This window comes from Camellia sinensis, chromosome 11, assembly GCF_055761805.1.
Source record: "Camellia sinensis isolate YWXY chromosome 11, ASM5576180v1, whole genome shotgun sequence".
In the NCBI taxonomy this organism is placed as follows: Eukaryota; Viridiplantae; Streptophyta; class Magnoliopsida; order Ericales; family Theaceae; genus Camellia; species Camellia sinensis.
This window is the reverse complement of record NC_138971.1, coordinates 167588324-167611290: the sequence shown is the minus strand read 5'-3', so window position 1 is coordinate 167611290 and position 22967 is coordinate 167588324. Positions and strand designations below refer to the sequence as shown.

General features: G+C 31.9%; 2 protein-coding genes across 2 annotated transcripts; both read right to left on the bottom strand.

Moving 5' to 3' along the window:
- Positions 1-592: 592 nt before the first annotated feature.
- Positions 593-4106, bottom strand: LOC114306288 (bifunctional dTDP-4-dehydrorhamnose 3,5-epimerase/dTDP-4-dehydrorhamnose reductase). Its single transcript, XM_028251501.2, has 2 exons — positions 3541-4106; positions 593-1243 (listed from the first exon to the last, which is right to left on the bottom strand). The coding sequence occupies exons 1-2, from the start codon at positions 3979-3981 to the stop codon at positions 791-793; spliced, it is 894 nt and encodes a 297-aa protein (XP_028107302.1). The 5' UTR covers positions 3982-4106; the 3' UTR covers positions 593-790.
- Positions 4107-14535: 10429 nt separating this feature from the next.
- LOC114306290 (homeobox protein knotted-1-like 7) lies at positions 14536-22231 on the bottom strand. Its single transcript, XM_028251502.2, has 5 exons — positions 21151-22231; positions 20909-21029; positions 16939-17129; positions 16024-16155; positions 14536-15269 (listed from the first exon to the last, which is right to left on the bottom strand). The coding sequence occupies exons 1-5, from the start codon at positions 21460-21462 to the stop codon at positions 15129-15131; spliced, it is 897 nt and encodes a 298-aa protein (XP_028107303.1). The 5' UTR covers positions 21463-22231; the 3' UTR covers positions 14536-15128.
- Between the last annotated feature and the right edge of the window lie 736 nt (positions 22232-22967).

Genomic DNA, 22967 nt, shown 5'->3' with positions numbered 1-22967 from the left:
TGGCAGTGAGAGAGGAGAATCCATAACAAAGGAAATAAAGCAAATGCAGCATGTGAAATACCTCAGCAAAACTGAGCAAAGATTACCCTGACGAGCTATGGTAAGTATCTCAAATAATCTATTAAATTTTTTGTCAAATCTCTTATATAGGTGTGAGACTCAAATATATATAAATTTGTGTGAGCCATACACTTATGTGAGAGATTTAAAACTTATTTGGGATGTGCTATATAAATACATTTTTTATCTTTTTATATTTTTAAAATTACATTGTCTCTTTACTTTTTTGCACATTTTGTTATAAAAAAAAAAATCAAAATATACATTTATTTAAATAATCACAAATAACCCCTAATAATATCTTATTTGGGATTAATAGATTTCTCAGCCGCCATCATCTCAGCTGTTATTATGTGGAAAAAGAGAGTCCACAGAAAACAAAAAGCAAAAAAACCAAAACAAAGCTAGAAACAGAGAAGACACAGAGAGGCGTGGCACACGTGATGAGGATGGTTTACCAAAATATACAAGCAGCAAAAGAATGTCTCGTCGAAACATGCAATATTGTGAAGCCTAAAAGAAATGACAACAATTAAAGAAATCACTTCCAATTAATTTATTCATAATCATGGTAATACAAATACAAGTACAACATTCGAATACTAAAGACGCAACCAAGCATGTCACGAGGGAAGAGGATCCCATATGATGTAGAGATCACACCAACCCCACATGAATTAAATTTAAATAATACTATTCATAATAATTAAAAACTCAAAACCTCCAAGTTTTATTTGACAAAAGTCTCCTGGTTAGGCTTGAACACGTACTTGATGAGCGATTCCTTAATGGACAACAGTTCGGGGAATTCCTTCTTCAGTTTTGACGCATCAAGCTCATTGTTGCTCCTTGGGGCGACGATCACCTTTGCCTGTTCCTCAAGATTGAAGTTCTTCCATGTGAAGTTGGGGTCAATGTAATCCCGGTACATCTCTAGAATCTCATTGTGGCTTACCACTCCGGGGTTTGTGAAGTTCCATATCCCGGTGAGGTTTCTCTTTGCCATCTCAATGGAAATGGGGAGGAGTTCATCCAAGATTGTCATGGAATTTGGAATGTTAACAACCTTCTCATAACGAGTGATCTTTGTGATGAAATTCCGGGGATTGGATAAATCGGACGAGATTGGCATTCTGACACGTAGCGTACACACATTCTCATAATTCTTCAGTAACTCTTCCACCTTTAGAATGACCATCAGAACTAGCAAATCAATTTCACCTACATGTGTTCTTGCACATTCTATAACAAAAGTGCAGCAACATTAAAACTTCAATGGTTTCATTAAACTACAACTTAATTCGGTCTAATGTCCTAAAACCAATGCATTTTTTTTATTTTTTTTTAATTTTCAACTAATTTGAATTAACAAATTGTAAGCATTCAAGTTTCCAAACTCATCTGGTGGAGGCACATAAATGTGCCTTGGAACCTGTATGGAATCCAAGTTGAGAAATAGCAAGGCTGTGTTTGGAGAGATTTGCGGTGGCAAAGAAAATAGGAAGGGAAAAGTGAATAAAATATAAACTAATTTTTTATCACTTTTTTTTTTTTTTTTTTTTGGTCTCTGCAGATCTCTCCTCAAATCTAAGATCCAAAGACAGTCTAAGTTCTAGTGCTAGGGAATTTTGGAAGGCCAGGGAGGAGATCCTGAAAAATTGAGCATTGGGTTACATTCATGAACGGAACAAAGTCGCCTAATTTCAAATTTGAGCCGAAAAACTCAGCAAATATTAGCTGAGTCAATTGTCATATAGGTTAATGGACAGCATCTACATGGCATCCTCAAAGCTATCAAATATATATACTACATGGTTCGATGAACTATTGAACACTTTTCACATACTCATATATACAAGATGCATTTTTAAGCTTGTACCCAACAAAAAAATAAATAATAATAATAATAATAATAATAATAATAATAAATAAGTGAATGTTGATGGAGCTTATAACTACCCACACTAAAAAAAATCCATACAAAGGAAGTTCGAGAATTATAAGAAACAAGTAATCAACTTATGATCATTTTAGAGATGTAAACAAGCCAAGGCGAACAAATGCTAGCAAATTTTACAAGCTACTTAACTCAACTCAGTGCCAAAAAATGATTCAATTTAAGTTGAGTTTAGCTATGTATCCCTTATATAATCTCATGATAACCACAAATCTAAGTGATAATTAATATTTTCCCATTTACATTATCTGGGTTTTCTTGATACTCCCTCCGTCCCAAAATAATAGTCCCTTTTGGGGAATCCAACTTTTTTTGATAGTACAATTATTGTACTTTTAAAAAGTTGGTTTTCCAAAATTACCCTTTGATAGTACACTTTTTTGAGAATATTAATGTCATAATTGTACTTTTTATATTATTTATGAATTTAAAAGAAGGGCAAAATGGGAAATTTATATTATTTTTGTACTTAATTTTTGAAGAGGGACTAATATTTTGGGACAATAAAAAATAGAATAAGGGACTAATATTATGGGACGGAGGGAGTAATAAAGATCATGGACACACATGGCCTTCCATACCCTGTTTCAGAAAACACATATATGTTGATTTGGGAAGTGGGTTTTTTTTTTTTTTTTTTTTTTTTTTTTTAGCCTGGGTAAAAAACTTGGTCTAGGAAGGACTTTTTAATTTTTTGATTTTTTTTTTACTTTTTTTTCTAAGAGAAGAGTGTAATGATTATGAGTTGGATATGATATTTTATTTTTTGCGACTAAAATAACCACAAAAAAAAAAAAAAAAAAAACCAAACAAACCAATCTAACTCTTCCCAAACGTAGCCATAAGAAGAATGCAAACCAGCTCAATGTTAAAGCCAAACCTCACACTTAGCCTCTGTTTGGCAAGGGCTTTTTCAGGCTTTTTTGGCTATTTTAGCCACAAAAAACAAAATAAGCTATTTTAGCCCTAACAAACAAAACATCACATCCAACCTATAATCATTACATTCTTCTTTCACAAAAAAAGTCAAAAAAGCCAAAAAGCCCTTCCCAAACCAAGCTTTTTAACCCAGGCTAAAATAGCCAAAAAAGTCAAAAAGCCAACCCACTTCCCAAACGGAGGCTTAAGCACTTTTGAAAATTGACTATTTTAGTTAATTATTTGACTTAAAAAAAATATAAAAAAAAAATAGAACTCAATGTCAAAGCCAAGCCTCACACTTATCCTTTTTGAGGATTTACTATTTTAGTTAATTATTTGATTTTTTACCCAAAAAAAAAGTACAAAAAATTTAAGAGACTGATGTGACAAATTCAAAGAAAACAAATCCAAAGGCAAGATCACAGATCTAAAGCATCCCATTTTAAATCATCAATGCATATATACATTCAATGCAATAAATTAAGCATTTATATCCAAAACTACCCACTAATCAAAATCATTTTATAAACCAGCAAAAGCATCATAACCAGAGTCATATCAAATGAAATCATGAAAATCTAATGGAACTGAAGATCACTCACCATAGCCTTGGTCTTGGAATAGAAGGATCCAATAAAATTGGGAATATCCTCCTCCTTAAACCCGACACCCGACCCGAGCTGATGCTCCGAGTCATACTCGAAGATACAGCCAGTGGCGTAGTTGATGAGAACGAGGCCTTTGGTCCGGCAGAGATCAGCTAGGGTTAGGGTTCCGACGACATTAGTGCGGATGGTCTCGACCTTGTGGGACTCGCACCAGTCGACGTTGGGTCGGCCGGTGACTCCGGCTGCGTTGAAGACGTGGGTCGGGTTGACGGAGTCGAGGTCGGCTTGGAGGGAGGTTCGGTTCTCTAGTCGGCCCGAGCCGTAGACATAGTCGATTCCTTGGGAGTCACAGAGCTTGCCGAGTAGCCCACCTATCCAGCCGGTGCGGCCATAGATCAGGAACTTTAGCGGCTTGTCTGATGCTGTGAAACCCATAGTAATGTGGAGAGAGAGAGAGAGAGAGAGAGAGAGATGGGAGAGAGGATTGGGGTGAGAGAGGATTGGGGTGAGAGAGGAGAGGAGAGGAGAGAGGGAGTGTAGAGGACGAGGAGGGAGGTGGTTTTTGTAAGTTCCTGGTAATTGGGCAAGATATTAGGTGGCTTGTATGGCTTTCAGGAAATTATTCAATATTTTCGAATTATTAATTATTATTTAATATCACTGTTCTTATTTTTATTACTCAACACAATCTTTCATCTATTTCTCTTGTTTATCCCTCACAATATTATAAAATATTACATATTTATACTTTAAAATTACTAAATAATTACCCTATTTTCAGACAGTGATTGGGTGGATGTTGTGGGTTGTTTTGGGAAGATGGTAAAAAGTAATTTTTTGACTTTTAATCAAGCTTTTGACTTTTTTAGACAAATGATTTGGGAAGTTGGTAAAAAGTGACTTTTGACTTTTTTTATTAATATTTGTTTATGATGTCAAATCATAATAAAATGACTAAACTACCCCATTTATTTAAAATATTTACAACTGAACCTATGTAACACATTGTGACCCATGAGGGGTAAAATTGTAATTTCACCGTTGGCTAAAAACCAATTTGCCAAATGAAAAAAAAGTCAAAAAAGCCAACTTTTGACTTTTACTACTAACCAAAAAAAATGACTTTTAGCCAAGTTCCCAAAATAGCCCTATATAAGCACATATTTTTTCGAGATTTGAAGGGCGGTGATGGATCCTCTTCATCATCATTTCATTTTCATCATTCCATTTTAAATAAAGAATCGGCTGATTTATTTGTAGTGAAGCGTATTACGACTTTTATTTTAATAATTCGAATGATTTAATGTATAAAACTTATTAAATATTTTAATTTTATAAAAAAAAATATTATCGAATATTGATAGGCTCTTCATTAGAATATATTTTTATTGATGATTTATTTTTAAAATTATATTTATTATTAACAAAAATACATTTTAATAAAGCAACAATCAATATCCGATTAACGTAATTTTTTATAAGAATAAAATACTTAACGAACTTTATACATTGAATTGTGAGGATTGGAGCATTCAATGTATTTACCAAATAAGTTTTTAATAAAGAGTAATGTTAGAGATCCTAAAGTTTTTTTAAAGTTCTATCAAATATCTCATATAGATGTGAGACCCACGTAAGACCCGTGTGAGTCTTACACCCATATGAGATATTTGGTAAAAAAATTAGTAAAATTTTTAGAATCTCTACCATTATTGTTTAGTAAAAAACTATTGAAACATTTCATATCAAATCAAGTTTTCAATTTTTAAATTTTTATTCAATTTTGATGATATAGAGAATTAAAAATACTCTTGGCGACTAAGGCCCTGTTTGATTGGGAGATATGAAGATTGAGATTGGATATTATATCCGGTGGGGTCCATATATCTCATGTTTGCAATTTTTTTTTTTGAAGGGGATATAATATCTGGTGGGATTGTATATCCCTCAAAAGTGGAGGATATACAATACCCCCCATTATATCATATCCCCGGGAGCTTCTATTTACACACACAACATCCACTCTCTACACATCTCTCCTCACTACACTTTCTACACACCTCCTTCATTAAGTGTGTGTATTGAGGGTGTTTGGTGTGTGTATATAGAAGCTCCCCATATCCCCTTGGTTGGGATATGATGTAAAAAGTCCAATTTACCCTTTTGTCTATCTAACATAATATAATTTAATATATTTTTTTGAATTTAATACAATATAATTATTGAATTTAATATAATATAAATATTATTGAATTTAATATAATATATAATATAATATAATATTATTGAATTTAATTTAATTTAATATAATATAATTTAATACAAATTTTGAATTTAATATAATATAATATTATTGAATTTAATTTAATTTAATATAATATTATTGAATTTAATTTAATATAAATTATTGAATTTAATTTAATATAATATAATATTATTGAATTGAATTTAATATAATATAATTTAATACAAATTTTGAATTTAATATAATATAATATTATTGAATTTAATTTAATATAAATTATTGAATTTAATTTAATTTAATATAATATAATATAATATTATTTAATTTAATTTAATATAATATAATTATTGAATTTAATTTAATATAAATATTAAATTTAATACAATTTTGAATTTAATATAATATAATATTATTTAATTTAATTTAATTTAATATAATATAATTATTGAATTTAATTTAATATAAATATTAAATTTAATACAAATTTTGAATTTAATATAATATAATATTATTTAATTTAATTTAATTTAATATAATATAATATTATTGAATATAATTTAATATAAATTTTGAATTTAATATAATATAATATTATTTAATTTAATTTAATATAATATAATATTATTAAGGCAATCTTGGAAATTACTTGGTATATCCCACAATATATTTTGTAAAACAAACATGCATAACATATATCTAATCTTATATATCCTGACTAAATTTCACATCATATTATATCTTCTATTTTATATCCAGTGAAACAAACGGAGCCTAAGTACTTTAGTTAAATTAAAAAGTTATTATAAGTTATCATATTACTTTTTTTTGCTTTTCCACATAGTTTTTATTAAAAAATTAAAAAAATATTAAAATATGCCTTAAAAACATATAATTAAATAAAAAATGAATCATTTGATGATATTATTCTAGAGCATGCAGTGTGGGCTCCATAATTGTGTGTGGTTTATGTTCAAGTTGCCAAATTTTAAAATTAAAAAAAAAAATTACTCATCAAATTAGACTTAAAAATAAATTTCTCAATAAATAAATTACTCCTTTAAATGAAATTTATAAATAAATTTCTCAATAAAATAATTATTTTAATTGCATAACTTAAATTATTCAAATTATAAAATTTACTTTTTGTCCAGACGAACGATCGACGGATACCAAAAACGTCGCCATCAGATTAAAGGAAAATGTCTCGTAGCTCAAATTTTGTGGCTCAAAAGTGGCTCAAATGGCCAAAACGACGTCGTTTTGGCCATTATTATGTTGCTCTGTACTCAAAACGACGTCGTTTTGGCCATTTGAGCCACTTTTGAGTCACAAAATTTGAGCTACGTAGCATTGTCGCAGATTAAAAACAATGTTTAGCACAGGACACCGATGCACTGTCCCTCTATGCGCCTTACATTTCAACAACCACATCTAATATAATTTTGGGCAAAAATATATATACATATATATATATATTAAAAAATTGTTTGAAAAGTGTTAAATTAGTATACTTTTTGAATTTTTATGAAAAATGTGAAATGTAGGTTGAATTTGAAGTGATTTGATAGAAAAATAATATGACTTAAATAAGATAATTATGATCTAAATAAAATAATTATTTTAGGACATGTCGAACAACTACTAGAAATTCTAATAATTTTTTACCAAACATAGGAATGTGATCCACACGAGTGTTTGATAAATGATTTAATAATTTTTTTGAGATTTCTATTATTGTTTTAAAATAAAATTTAAAATTTTAATTTTATCAACTTAAATTTAAAATTTTTAATTTAAACCATTGATATATTTTTTGTTAAATAAACTAGCAAAAAATTGTACTTTATTTATTAAATTCAACAAAAAAAAAATGATATTTTAGACATTTTATGTACATCTTTATATTGAGTTTAATGATTAAAATATAAATTTTCATCAATTTACTTAATGAAAATAGATATATGGTTTAAATTAAAAATAAATAAAAATATTAGAATTTAAATTGATAAAATAAAAAATTCAAAATTTATTTTATTATTTAAAGGTCAAATCCTTAAAAAAATTATAATTTTTTCTTTAATTTTAATTAATTTTAGAAAATTTATTGCAGCATTTGATAATGAGATTCAGTGAAACAGACTGTTCATGAAATAAGTAAAGCATGATTCGGTTTTTGCGGAGTTTTTAAATTTTTTATATATATAAACAAAATGTATTTTTTTATTAATTAAAATGGTTGAGTCTTTTGTTTACATAAAGTATGCTACGCTTCAAATGAAATTAATTACTACCTTAATTTAGACAGCTCACTCAATTGAAATGGTCTAAGTTGGTTAAGTCTCTCATTGCGTTGGGCTATATTTGTTTAGATTCGGCCTTCCCATTTTCTGGGCTCGGCCTTCTAACTTTCAGCCAGTAGGCCCAAATGTATTTGCAGCACTTTTATGGGCTTCCAACTTTAATCTTTTGGGTTTGTTGGAGGCCTAGTTCCTAGCTTTGTAGAAGATGACTAGCCCCAAAAGCTAGAAAATTAAAAAATATATTTTCAAAATGAGAGATTTATTTATAAATCCCATTTAGTAGACTTACAACTCAATACATCTATTAAAAGTTTTCTAAAGTTCCATAAAGTGTTCAAACTTATCGTTATTAATTATAATTTTTTCTATTTTCTGGATAAATAGATTTTCTCTCCCCAACAATTCAAAGAAAAGGATGGCGCACAATTCAAAGAAAACGATGGCACAATTCATAGAATTTTACATAAGCATTTTTTTTTTAAAAAAAAATTGATAATTCAGAACACAACACTTTTTTAATTAGATTAGACATATATGAGATTATCAACTAATTAAATTATACATTCAGCTTTCTTATGATCACAATTCATGAAACCATAATCACCCAATATCGCTCCGTCGCTGAAATCAATGAAAACACTGCTCATCTTCAAGTTACTATGAATTAGGTCATTAGAATGAAGAAAAGACAGTCCATTTGCAATTTCTTTGACGATTTTGAATTGCCAGTTCCATAGAGGATCACCCAATAAACAACAATCGTCTCGAGATCATCACAACACCATCCTTTTATCGGAGCCAAGCTAGGATAAGTAGTGGGCTCAATGCATTGATTCTTTTCAAAACTTGCTGGTGATCAAGAAACTGATTGAGAACCATTTCATGGTGACAACGGCATTTTTTGTAATTATAAATCAAAAAAATTGATGGGTTATTTTATTTTTCAATGAATGAATGTAAATATTTGTGATATTACATTTCTCTATGAAATCTAAGCCAATGTCATTATTGAAAAAGTTAGGATCCTAGAAAACTTATCGAGAATTTATCCAAAAAAATAATGTGTAATTCAAATTCAACTCTTGCATAGTGTAATCTACGCTTAGGATAAATCTTAATCATACATATTACTTTTTCTGAGTAAATTTTATGGATCTCTAATATTATTCTTATCGCATGTTAGACATATTTTTGTCTTTAAAAATAACCATCTCTTTGTGAAACTACAATACCAGGGACCTTTGGACTGCTACTAACTTTCATGTTCTCGTTTTGGAATGGCTAGTGAAGGATATTGGATGTAGGGTCTATTTATTTCTTGATAGGGATTTTCCCCCCTAAAGAGCCGATTTTATTTTTATTTTTTATTTAATTAGTTGGGTCCAACTAACATACACCAATAACAGATACATATTTAAAAGTTTTAACGACAAAGATAAGTTTTAATAGTAATTGAATTTCATTTTTTTAATTATATCATGTAGTAAAAAAGATCAGTTTCAATAAAAAAAAATGTCCACCAAATTACTTTAATAATAGTGTGAGATATGTTCCTTACATTGCGACACACGGCCCTAGTTTCAAATCCCTATCCTAGTGTCCCTAATATTATTGTAGCTTTCATTTTCTCCTTTTAGGCTGTCCATTGAAGGATATATGGCTCTTTTTGTATATGCTTCCTTCAATTCCTTTTTTGCTTTTTAATTTGCTATATAATTGTATATTAATTCATTAATACATTACAACTTAATGGGTGTCCTTCTCACTTATCCTTTTTAGTTCTCTTTTTACCGTTTTAAAGTTTGAAAATTGTTATTTCTGTGTTGGAAGTGATTTAATGGAGGGAGCATTAGCCTTCTCCTTTCCTTTATGGGAATTATTTATTTATTTATTTAGGGAGAATAAATCTTCCTGTGAGACAAATGATCAATGAAATTAAATTAGCTTACATGTATTGATCATGGTCATATGTAGTAAGTGGATATCACTAACATAATTGCATAAGTGGCCTACTTGCATATTTTATTAAATGGTGCTTCCAAATGTTAAACATCAAGTAAATACTTTGCACCATACTCAAGAATTGTTTTGGAAATTAATTATTTTAGTTGGTTTTTGATTTTTCATAAAAATACGTAATGAAGGGTAGAAAGAATAGTCGACTTTTTAGTAGTGACTTTTTAACTTGCACTTTATAATTTTAAAATAGAGACTTTCCAAATTTGTAAGTATTATACGTAACGGGTGCATCATACTGGTGTATCTTCCTTTCGTAAAGAAGTGGGTTCTATAATGTGTGCGCCCCATGTCTATGTAAGAGAACATCTATTACATACAAAATTTTCTCGGAGGCTAACGAGATATTTAGCAAATTGAAATCACTAGTTTCGAGATGGAAGATTTGGACCACCTCTTTAGAACTAGTTCTGAAGCTAAGAATGTGTGGGTGGCAATTTTCACCAGAAACTGGTACCTTGAGATGAGAAATTCATCTTAGAAGAATTGGTTGTTATGCAATCTAAAAAATAAAAACAATTCTGGAAAAAATACTCCTTGGTGCACTATTTTTTCAATCACTCTCTGGAAAATCTGAAATTGGTAGATGTTATGATTAGGAGGAGAATTAGTATAGTTTGCACACAAGAAACTAAGTGGACAGGTAAGAAAGTTAAGAAAATTAAGGATATCAGTTTTAAATTGTATTATAGTAGTAAGGATAGACGTAAGAATGGGGTAGGAATCATAATTGCCAAGGGTCTTATGGAGAATGTAGTAGCGGTCATTAGAAAATGGGATAGGATTATATTAGTTAAACTAGTTATTGGAGGGAATTTAGTAAACGTTATTAATGCATACACCCCTCAAGTAGGTTTAGATGATCAGTCTAAAGGGATTTTTGGAAGCAAATGGATGAGATCTTACAGGAGATACTCGTAAAAGAGAACCTAGTTATAGGTGGAGATTTTAATGACCATGTAGACATAGACAAACTAGGCTATGAAATGGTGCATGGTGGATGCGGTTTTGGTGACAAAAATGAAAGTAGAGAGAGTATCTTAGATTTTGCATTGTCTTCTGACTTAGTGGTGGCCAATACTGTATATAAAAAGAGGGAAGAGCGTTTGATAATCTTTAAGAGTGGGTCAGTTAAAAGCCAAATAGATTATTTCTTAGTGAGAAAAGTGGACCACCTAAAATGCAATGATTGTAAGGTAATTCCTGGAGAAAGCCTGGCCTCTCAACATAAGATTTTCGTACTAGATTTATATTTTAGAGAGCAATACCAAGCTAAGAAGGATGGTGGGACCTAAAAGGGGATAAACTAGAAATATTTAAGAATAGAATGGATAAAAAAGGTACTTGGGACTTGGAATATGATGCTAACACTATGTGGAACTCGATGGCCAATTGTGTGAGGGGAATCTTAAGGGAAGTGCTTGGAGAGTCGAAAGGAATAGGACCCAACTCTAGGGAAACTTGGTAGTGGAGGGAAGAGGTTCAAGCGATAGTTAAAGCAAAAAAAGAGTGCTTCAAAAAGTAACAGAATGATAGAATTGAGAAAAATCTTAAGAGCTATAGATTGACTAATAAGGAGGTCAAGAAAGTAGTAACAAAAACTAAGTTGAAAGCTTTTGATGACCTATACACTAGAGTAGATGATAAGGAGAGAGAAAAGAGGGTATACAAACTTGCTAAGATACAGAAGAGGAAAACAAGATATTTTAATCAAGTTAAATGCATCAAGAGTGAGGATTCTAAGGTATTAGTGAAGGATGAAGAGATTAAGGATAGATGGAAGAACTATTTTGAGAAACTATTAAATGAGGAACATGGAGGTACGGCAATAGAGGAAGAAATAGCCAGTAATACAATAAACCAAGACTATAGGTTCTATCATAAGATTAAGAATTTTGAAGTGGAGATTGCACTTAAGAAGATGAAATCAAATAAGACTTTAGGACCCAATGACATCTCTATTGAAGCTTGGAAGTGTTTGGGTAAAAAAAAGTTGCTTGGTTGACTAGGTTGTTTAACAAAATTTTGTTGACTAAGAATATGCCAGATGAGTGAAGAATGAGCATTTTAATGCCAATCTATAAGAGTAAAAGATATGTCCAAAATTGCAACAACTATAAATGAATCAAGCTAATGTGTCATATAATAAAAGTGTGGGAGAAGGTGATGGAACGCCGATTGCGAGATACAACAAAGGTGTCAAAGAATCAATTTTGATTTATACCTGACAGGTCAACAATGGAAGTGATCTATCTTTTGAAGAGAGTAATAGAAAAGTATAGAGAAAAGAAAAGAGACCTTCATATGATGTTTATTGACCTTGAGAAAGCATATGATACAGTGCCTCGGGATATAATATGGTGGGTGTTAGAGAAAAAATAGGTAACAAAAGCTTAGATTGATGTGATTAGGGACATGTATGAAGGGGCGATAACCATTATTAGATCGTTTGTTGGAGAAGCAAATGAATTTTCTATCATTGTAGGGTTACACCAAGGATCTACCTTAAGTTCTTATCTTTTTGCTTTAGTTATGAATGAGTTGACGATAAATATTCAGAATGACGTGCCATGGTGTATGCTTTTTGCAGACGATATCATGCTAGTGGATGAGACTAGAGAAGGAATTAACACAAAGTTAGAGATTTAGAGAGAAGCTCTTGAATCTAAAGGATTCTAGATAAGCAGAACTAAGACATATTACATAGAGTGTAAATTTAGCAACAGTAACAATGAAAGTAGAGGAGAAGTGAAGATTGAGAACCAAGAACTGCCTAAGAGTGAACATTTTCATTATTTAAGATCGATTATCACAACAACAGGGAAGATTGATGTGGATGTAGCCCATAGGATAAAGGCGGGATGATACAAGTAGAGAAGTGCATCTGAGGTACTATGCGATAAACGAATACCCATTAGACTAAAAGGTAAGTTCTATAAAACGGCTATTAGACCTACGATATTGTATGGGACAGAGTATTGGGCAACCAAGAAACAAGACAGAATTAGGAATGAGTGTATTCGAGAATAGGTAGAAGTAGCACCGATAGAAGATAAGTTGAGAGAAAATCGACTGAGATGATTTGGTCATATTCAACGGAGACCAACAGAGGCAGTAGTGAAGAGATGCGATACTGTAACGGTAAATAGAAGTGTTAGGGGACCGGGTAGGCCTAAATTAACGTTGGCTAGCGTTGCAAATAGAGATATGGATCTACTTAATTTGACTAACAGAATGGCCTTTGATAAGGCCGTGTGGAGAAAAATGATTCATATAACCGATCACATTTGATGCGACTTAAGGCTTGGTTTGGTTTGATAAAACTACCAACATTTTTGAAAGCGTTAAGTTCATATCATATTTTTCCAGAGAGATCAACCAAGCTTTCATTTTGTCTGTTACTAACCCAAGACCAGCAGTTATGCTAATCAAGTGGAATTGTCCTCCTTCAAATACCCTCAAGATGAACATTGATGGCTGCTACAAAATGGCTAACCTAAAGGTTTTGGAGACCTATTCCGAGATGAAACAGGAGCATAGATCTATGGATTCTATGGCAAACTTGAGACATGTACCAGCCTTGAGGCAGAATTATTGGTTGTTACAAAGGCCTCACCATCATCCTTTAAAGAGGTTTCCACAAGGTGATAATTGAAACAGATGCAGCTAAAGTAGTGAAGCTACTTAAAGGAGGTCCTGGAGACCATCACCTACTCTAAGGCCTAGTGGATGATGCAAGGATAATATTCAATGACTGTCAATGCACTGTACAACACACTTACAGAGACGGAAATCTATGTGCCGATGCAATGGCTAAACTCGGAGCTGACCAACCTAAGGACATCCTTGTTGTAAACGACCCACCTGTTGAAATCAGAGAACTCTTGGTCTCTAATATGGTTGGGTTAGCTAGGAAAAGGGCTTAGTCCCTGTTTGTGTTTTTTTCATTCTGATGTACCAAAAAAAAAAAAAAAAATCACTAGTTTCCGAAGATATCAATAAATTTGAAGTAATAACTACTAAGATAAAATCACAATGAAAACCACATCTTTTCCCATCATTCTTCATGAATCAATGAGTTCAGATAACAGCTTTGTTTTTTGTATTCAATTTCAAATCAACAGATTGAAGGTCCTTATCATAACGTTACACGTTATATAAATTATGCTAACCAAAAAAGAAAAAGGTACAATATGCTAGAACAGGTTATTTGGTAAAAAACTACAACTCAAATAACAACACAAATCTCACTGTCAATGAACCTCATGGTTCCATACTATGAAAGCATGTTTTGAAAATATAAATTAATTTAATATAACTGAACATACAACTCTTGACATAACAAAATGGAGGGAAAAAAACATCCATATAAACAACTATACTTGATCAGGATACAGATTTAATTTGATTTGGTTTAACAAGAGCATGTTATGAGAATCCAAATTCAAAATTTATATTGGACATACAATACATCACAAAAAATTCAAATAAACTAGCAGGTGAGAAGCTATATCAATCAATTACAGTGTGTCTCAAGTAATAGAAGTAATGCTAATCGTGCAGAATTAGAACACAGAAAGAACACAAAAAATGTATTGTGTGGTTGAGATACTATTTCAACTGTGGCCCACATCACAATGAAGATAAATGTCAACCATACAACACATTTTATGTGCTCTTTTTACGTTCTAATTTTGTGCCCTTAGCATTACTGCAAGTTAACATAATAGAACAAATATGTTAGTTTTCACTCTTGTGAACATAGAAATTTACACCCTTACAACAAGTATACCATTCTAAACACCAATCACTACATTGTGTACCTGTTCTGTAGACTCATCTAACTACCAATTTTCCCACTTCATTTTTTTTTTTTTTTTAATTTTTAAATTATTTTTAAACCATTGTTGGCTAGATGTCTGCCATGGATGTTCTATATGAAAGCTATATATACAGACACACTCTGTACTCTTCAGTCTCTATTCTTCAGTTGAAACAAATCAGATCAATGGATTGCATGTCTACCTTTTGCGCTTGGACTTGAGAGCTGTCACCGACTGCGAGTTGCTATGCCAGTTTCGCTTCCTTTGGTTGATGAACCAATTGTTGATTTGCTTTAGCTGCAAGCCCGTCTCCTCCACAAGTTTCGCTTTGTCATCTTCCTGAAAATTTCACAAAATGAAATGATCGTTACTGAAGTCTGACCCATACACAAAACTCACATTAATTGAAAGTGGTGAAGTGACTTAGATTTTGAAAAGCATTGCAGCAATTAAATTTGATGCATCAAACACATCACAACAACATTCAAAACAAAACAGTTATTGCCTCTTCAGTTTGGTTTCAATCCAACATCCTCTTTATATTTTTCCATCCCATTTTCCCTGCCCTGTTTGGTTGTATTTGTTTATTTAACATCACTAACACATACTTTGTTAGGAATTATGGAACCCCTAACTAGGATAAATGAGGCAAAAAAAAAAAAAAAACAGATAAGAACAATAAACAGAAATTGTATATCATATACACACAAAAACATAGCATTTACACGGTTCCCTCCAAAACTAGGGGCTACCGCTTCTACAGTCACCACCGCTTCACTATGATCTGAAGAAGTTATAAACGAAATTATGAGATAGCCACCCCCAGCTATATATACATGTAGAATGAGGACTACATACCACAAGTGCGAAAATATCAAATTACTATTATCAGGATCCACGCTATCCTATATATTTTACGATATATATTTCATTGAATTTCAAAATTTTCAGATATTTTTATGCTGTTGTGTTGGAATTTAGGACCTAAAATGCTGCTGAAACTGAATTCAGAAATTTTAATTAAATAACAAAATTAGAAAACTGAAAACTTGAAAAATTGTTGGTATGGTAATTGCTGAAGTTAGTTGCTCACAGTTGGGTAAGGCCATTTAGCATGTTGCTGCCACCAATTTTTCAACACTGAGGTGGTGTCCCCCGGTAATTTCCCTGCCCTTCTTTTTCTTAATATCTCCTCTCTGACATCTTCAATCCTCGACCTAAATCCCTGCAAAACAAAGAGGAAGCATACAATCACTTACATGAAACAATAACCCAGACTACAAGAAATTTGGATATTTAGGCATTGCCCATGTTATTTAGCATCTTTAAATAGTTATTTTGATTTTGAAAGCTGCAGTTAATTTACTATCGGGTCACAAAAGTTTGAAGTATTTTCTCAATTGCAAACCCAACTTTTCCAAATTTTTCTTGCGAAAAAAGGGGGAAAATAATAGTCTACTCTACTCTTTGCAAAGTTCTTCTAACTTTTCATAAAAAGGGGAGCACAAAACTCCGGTTAAAGTAGGATCTGGGGCAGGGTGAACCTAAGGCGACACCTCTAAGTTGAGGCCTATTAGTACGTTGACGCCAAAGTAAAAAAAAAAACTAATAATTTACCAACTTTGACACTGCAAACCTTAGACCCATAAAAACTAAGAAATGAAATTAATTTTTCCCAAATCATAAACACCACACAAGGAAATTAAACTACAAAAGGAAGCTAAAAGAAACCAGTTGTTTGCCTTAATACTATTATACTAACAATTAAATAAGTTAAATTATAGTGAATCAATCAACTCCAAAATATGAGCTTGTTAACATATCCAAAAGCAATCACAAAAATTAAATTCTACACATAATAATTTCTTAGTTTAGTGTGTGATTATGATCGTACATCAATATGGGGATCAAGATACATACTTTTATTTCTATTTTTGGAGAGATTGTTTCTGTGATATCTTCATACTAAACAAAATCACTAAAAGTTAATACACTTGCAAAAGCTCACCTGCTTGAGCTCGACCTTCAATTCTTGGCGAACTCTGTCCATGAGAGACCTTTCAGATTCTGTCGGAATCAGAGGACCAAACCCCATCATGTCATGTCCGTCACCACCAAATTGATCTAGTGAGAAATCCATTTGCAGTTCATCCTCATCATCTGACATAGTCGCACCTGTTCCTTCGCCTAGACTAACTCCTGAAATTACAGTTTGTTAGAACTTGAGGTGGTATATGACTATAAATTCCAATTCATGTTTTCATGTTCATTTTGTTTTTGGGTTTCTGTTTCAAATTGCTAAAGAATATGCACTCTACATATACATATAGCATAAAATGCAAAATGGGTATACTTTAGCACATACAAAGAAACAAATTCATTAGTAGTTGTTAAACATGAGTTATTTTCCTTCGCAGGTAGGGCTGCCAGTCAGAAAAAATTTACTGGAAAATAACACAAATGGAACTAAAATATGTAGGTGACCCACCTCTTTCTCACATTTGTGACTCATTATGTAAAAATCTTATGTGTTCCTAGTACAACTGGGCCACCCATTAGTAAGTGCAAGGCAACCCCTGTACTAAGTGCTAGACTATCTTAAAACACAGCAAATGAAAGAGTTCCAAGATTTTATAAGAGAAATCTTGAACCTTGGCACTTTCGTGTGTGTGCTAAACGGGTTAAGAATAACAATTATAGGAATACAAAAACAAGTCAAAGAATCGGACATTAAATGTTTATGGATTAATAAAATTTGTCAAAAGTGGTTGGTTCGGTTCTGAGTTTGGCTCTAATATGAACCAATACAAACTGTGTCTACCCCTAAATTATTAAAAATTCTGTCATACTACATGCCCCGTATGGTGCACACCTGTATCCAACACATTAAAACTCCACTTAGGTCATCACCAAATCACATTAAATTGCAATCAAAGTTGCAAATTTAATTCAAATTAACCCATCAAAACTAAAAGCACATGTGACTGCAACAAAAGCCAGGTTAAGTCATAACTCAACCATATCAAATCATAACAATTGAAAGTGTGCACCCATAGACTGACTCCAATATTCCCATCAACAAACTAAAAAACTAAAATGTTGGTTCACAATATTTTTTATTTTTTATTTTTGTGATTTATGTGAATAACATGTGTGCCCAAAGATTATCTTGTTTTATCTAATGCATTTTAGGCCTTATGTGGTAGGCAATGGATACCCCAGCCCAATGGAAGCATATGGCGCATGTCTCATTTCAGCATATGCTTTCAACAACTGTGATTTCAGCATTTAGAGCTCTATCTAAATATGCCCACGAGAATACTGAAACTGTAGCAGCAAATTTATGGTGCCAATTAATGGTTGACATTAGGCTTGGCTGAGCCACAAAAACTTAGGTCCAAGCTCTGCTCAACAGACTTGGTCCAGACAGACTAATGGGCTGGCCCGTAGGTGATTTCATTACCTAGGCATTGCAAAAATGAGCATGCACCTTGTGCACTTGTCATTCAACACAAAATATAATCTCTATAGCAATACCCATTAAGAAGTTCATCGTATAAGCTATTATTAACACACACACGCACACACATACACAAAATAAAAAAATAAAAAAATGTAAGGGTATACTTCATGATCCCTCTAGAAAAGCATAACATGGGCAAGCAAAGAGTAAGAGAGCTCCCAAATTAGGAGTCCGGATCATCTCAAGTCAATTATGAAGCTAATGTAAAATAAACATTTTATTAGATCACATTTGCATCAAGATCTCATGTGTGATAGTTTTTAAGGTAAATTACACTTTTGCATGACATTAGAAGTTCATCCTATAAGCAAAATTTTAATTTTATGATCATTTTAATCAATATAAAATCTACTTTACAACTAACTTTAAAATTTAATCTCAGATGATTTGGATTTTGAAATTACTGTCTTGTCAATCAAATTCTTCCACGCAGTAAAAATGTTCTTGCCTACAGAATGATTTCAATCAGTCCAAGCCACAAGTCTGGATCCTCTCTTTGTATTCTCTTTACCATCTATTTCAAGCCACCTCTCTAATATATAATGAGTCTCTTTTATTCGAACATTTGCACATGTGTTAGAGAGACCTTGCAACAAAAATCAGATTACCTAACACTTTTCAAATTAGACATAGTATATAAGTTCCTAGAGTTGGACAGCTTAATAATTTTGTTGAAAGAGGCAGCATAATAATTTAATTATGTGCACAAGAATTTCAAAAAAACAAAACAAAACAAAACAAAAATCCAATTTATGATGGGATCAAAATAGAAGCAAGGACTTAAGCAATTTTAAGTGTTATACTCAAGTTCTCCTCTTTTCTTTTCTTTTCTCTTTTTTTTGGATAAATATTAGCATATTAGTGAGTTTGTATGTTAGATTAATACAATTGAGTATTTCGTCTCCAAAAGCTCGAACATCAAAACTCCCCAAAAAATTAGAGGCAAAAGGGCTTGAGCTACACCCCCACATCTAGATAGTTAACATAGAAACAATTTTATGCTCATCTAACACACATTTTAACTGCACTACTAACGAATTCATTCACTTTTCAAATTAACAAAACATAACATACAAAATTTAGTCTCATTTGTACTATTTTTTATCAATTAACACACTTCAACACACAATTTTAGCCATATTACAATAGAAAATCAAAGCTTTAACTTCAAGAGATTGGTCTGATGGTCAAGGCTTGGGACCTGGGTGTGTTCCCTCCAAAAGTCTTAGATTCGAAATCTCTTGGATGCAAATAGATTCTCGGAAACTAAATGGTAGGATTAGTCTCCTGATTTAATTAGTTCAATGGGCTGGATATCGAGTTATAAAAGAAAAAAAATCAAAGCCTTGTATAGTTTTTTTTTAATAACTAGATGTCGGAACCAGTTTGCGCACACCTCAACTAATTTAATATCATAAAATTAACGACTAAGCATACCGCAAGTGACCCATTATTAACTCGAACTCAAGGCTTTAAATATTATTCTCAAATATTTATCGCTAGGTCAATCCTTAGGTTACCCTTATACATTTAATCAAGCAACATACTCATGTAGTTAGATTAATAGTTAATTGATCCCATACTTCTTTATGGTAATAATAACATGACAAAATAAGAAATAATTAGGTTCCAAGTTTGATCATCTCCAATTTATTTAATCAGGTAACAAGATATCAACAATCTATGTCTACCAATTGTTTGACTTTAACCCTAATACGTGATGAACACTATCATGTTTGTTTTGTCTTTACAAAGCTCAGATTAATCGATCAATGTTTCACAATAGAATTATTCTAGAAACAAAATATTTCAATAAACACCCTATCAGTTGTTGGTATTCTCTCTCTTTTGTTCCCTACATCACCAAACTAACTACCCTCCTAACTATAAACTAAAAAAATTTCTTAAGTAGGTCCCATCACACACCCACCAATTGTAGGGCAACACAAACTTGCAACTTACAAGAACCCCAAATTACTTCATATCCTTTGTGTCTAAGTTAAAGCCCAATCAAAATACCAAACCATCAAAACAATTAAAATGATAATTTTAAATAACGATATGAATTATTAGTAATATTGCCTATATTGATAAATATCTTATCATCCTTATTCAAATACAAATTATCTCCAATCAATATTTAAAATTTATAATCTAAATTTGTTAATTTAGCCCCTTGATATGATAAGATTGTTATTGGATTTTATGTGATTGAATTTATAATAAATCAAAAGTTAACACATAAAATGAGAGATTACTGTAATTTAAATTAAGAAAATTTTTGAAGGACTCGAAATGTTTTTCTTTCAAACCTGATTGAAATACCAAACATCTCCAACCAAGCACACAAGATATGTCCTTTGATCCAATATCATCTCCAATATCTATGTCATTTGTTTTTGTATATATATATATATATATATAGAGAGAGAGAGAGAGAGAGAGGGAAGGGTACCAGTGAGGACTTGCAAGTTCTGTTCAATTTCACGGCAGGCCATGACAGCTTCAACAGCATGGACTCTGACATGTTGCTGAAGCTGTTCTTTGAAAGAACACAAAACAAGCATATACTGTGCCTGTGAATACAAAAAATCACCACAAAACCTAATTACTAACCAAAATCCATTTTCAATCTTCAAAAAAATAACCAAACAAACAACAAATCAAAATGGATAATCAAAAAAAAAAAAAACCCACCAAAAAGTTATCAAGCTCTTGCCTCTCATGAGGAGAGAGAGGATGGTTATGGTGGTGGTGCTGAGAAGCATAAGACCTTAGAAGATGGTGTGACTGAGAAAGCTGAGCGTCGATAAGAGGTAACTGATCGATCGGCGTGGCAACACGGAGGCACGCCACATGGGCGGCGAGAAGCTGCTCGTAGAGAGGGTTTGTGGCGATCTCCGCCTTGAGTTGGGTGTTTTGCGCGCCGGAAAACACCGAAATATCGGTTAAACCACCAATTCCTCCACCGCCACCACCACCCATCATGGCTAGACCTTGTTCTTGCATTTTCTCAGCAACCAAACACTGTCTTATGTGTGTGTATATATGAATCAAAGTAAAGGGTTATGTAGTGGAAGAGATAAATGTATATAAAAGGGTATGTGGGTATGTGAAGAAAGTAAAAAAACAGGGTTAGTGTTGAGGACCACAAAAGGGTCTCTATGGTGATATATGTGTGTGTTGATATAGAGCGAAAGAGGAGAGAGAAGAGTAGAAAAAGAAGAAAAGCAAGCAGTTTTCTTGTTATGGGTGAGAGAGAGAGAGAGAGTCCTATATCGGGATCTGAGACATAAGACTTTTACATATGCTAACACTTCTGTGAACTTGCAGATTTTTACATATACACAGAGAAAAAATAAGATGCAGGTGTTCAGGCTATGAACATAGATATTAGAGAGACAGTGCGTATGCAGTTTTAGAACTGTGAATTTTGATTGCTTTTGTTTGTTTTGAAAATAAAAAATAAAAACTAGAGAGAGAGAGAGAGAGAGAGAGAGAGGAGAGCTATAGAATCATTACAATGAAAGAGGAGACGAAGGAGAGAGGTGTGGGAAAGAGGTCAGTGGCCTCCTGACATTTTGCTTGCTTTTATTTTAATTTCTTTTTTTAGTTTTTTTTTTTATATATTTTTTATTATTCCATTAATGGTTGTGTTCTAAACCCCTAACCTAACCTAACCTAACCTAAGGTAACCCAACCCCAGCTAAGCTTGGGATTGTGAGTTGGATTAGGCGACATTAATCTTAGGTAATTACATACAATAATTTTATTAGGTGCAGATTAAAGTCTCTGATTTGAGAACTCTCTAGTAGTGTTTCACCAATGGGATAATTATTCGATAGTTTGGAAGTATGGTTACGTAGCATTTTTTTGGAACAATGGTAAAAAGTTATTTTTTTAACTTTTTAACTTATTTAGTTAAAAAAATTAATTTTTTTATTCAAAACAATCCGGTCTTTGGCCAAAAAAGTCAAAAAGTCAACTTTTTTTGCCAATTTCTCAAAACACCACATAATATAGTATGATGGGTGAATAAAGTGAAGTATTAATTATTTGTATTGTGTAATTGAAGATAATGAAGAGTATAATGAATAGTGATTGATGAGAGAGTATAATCACGTGATATTTCGGGACTATTATATAATTAATATTTTACTTTTTTCACCAATCATAATATTATAGAACACCATGTAATCGTACTCCTAAACTACCGAATAAATCACCCTTCATTTTCAATTTTTATGTGGCTGCAGAATAAAAATTTTAAACAATTCAAACTTATGTTTTTAATACTTCGAATAATCAAAATTCCTACAGCTAAATCAATCCAAATTAATACGCAAAAAGAGGAATTTTTTTTTCTAAAAAAAATTAAAAGAAAAAAAACAAGACAAGACAAGAGAAAGCCAAAGAATTAAAGAGAGAGAGAGAGAGAGATTAAACCACCACTCACTAACCCAACAAAATAATAAGAGTAGTGGTATTGAAATTCAAAAATTAGATTGATTTTT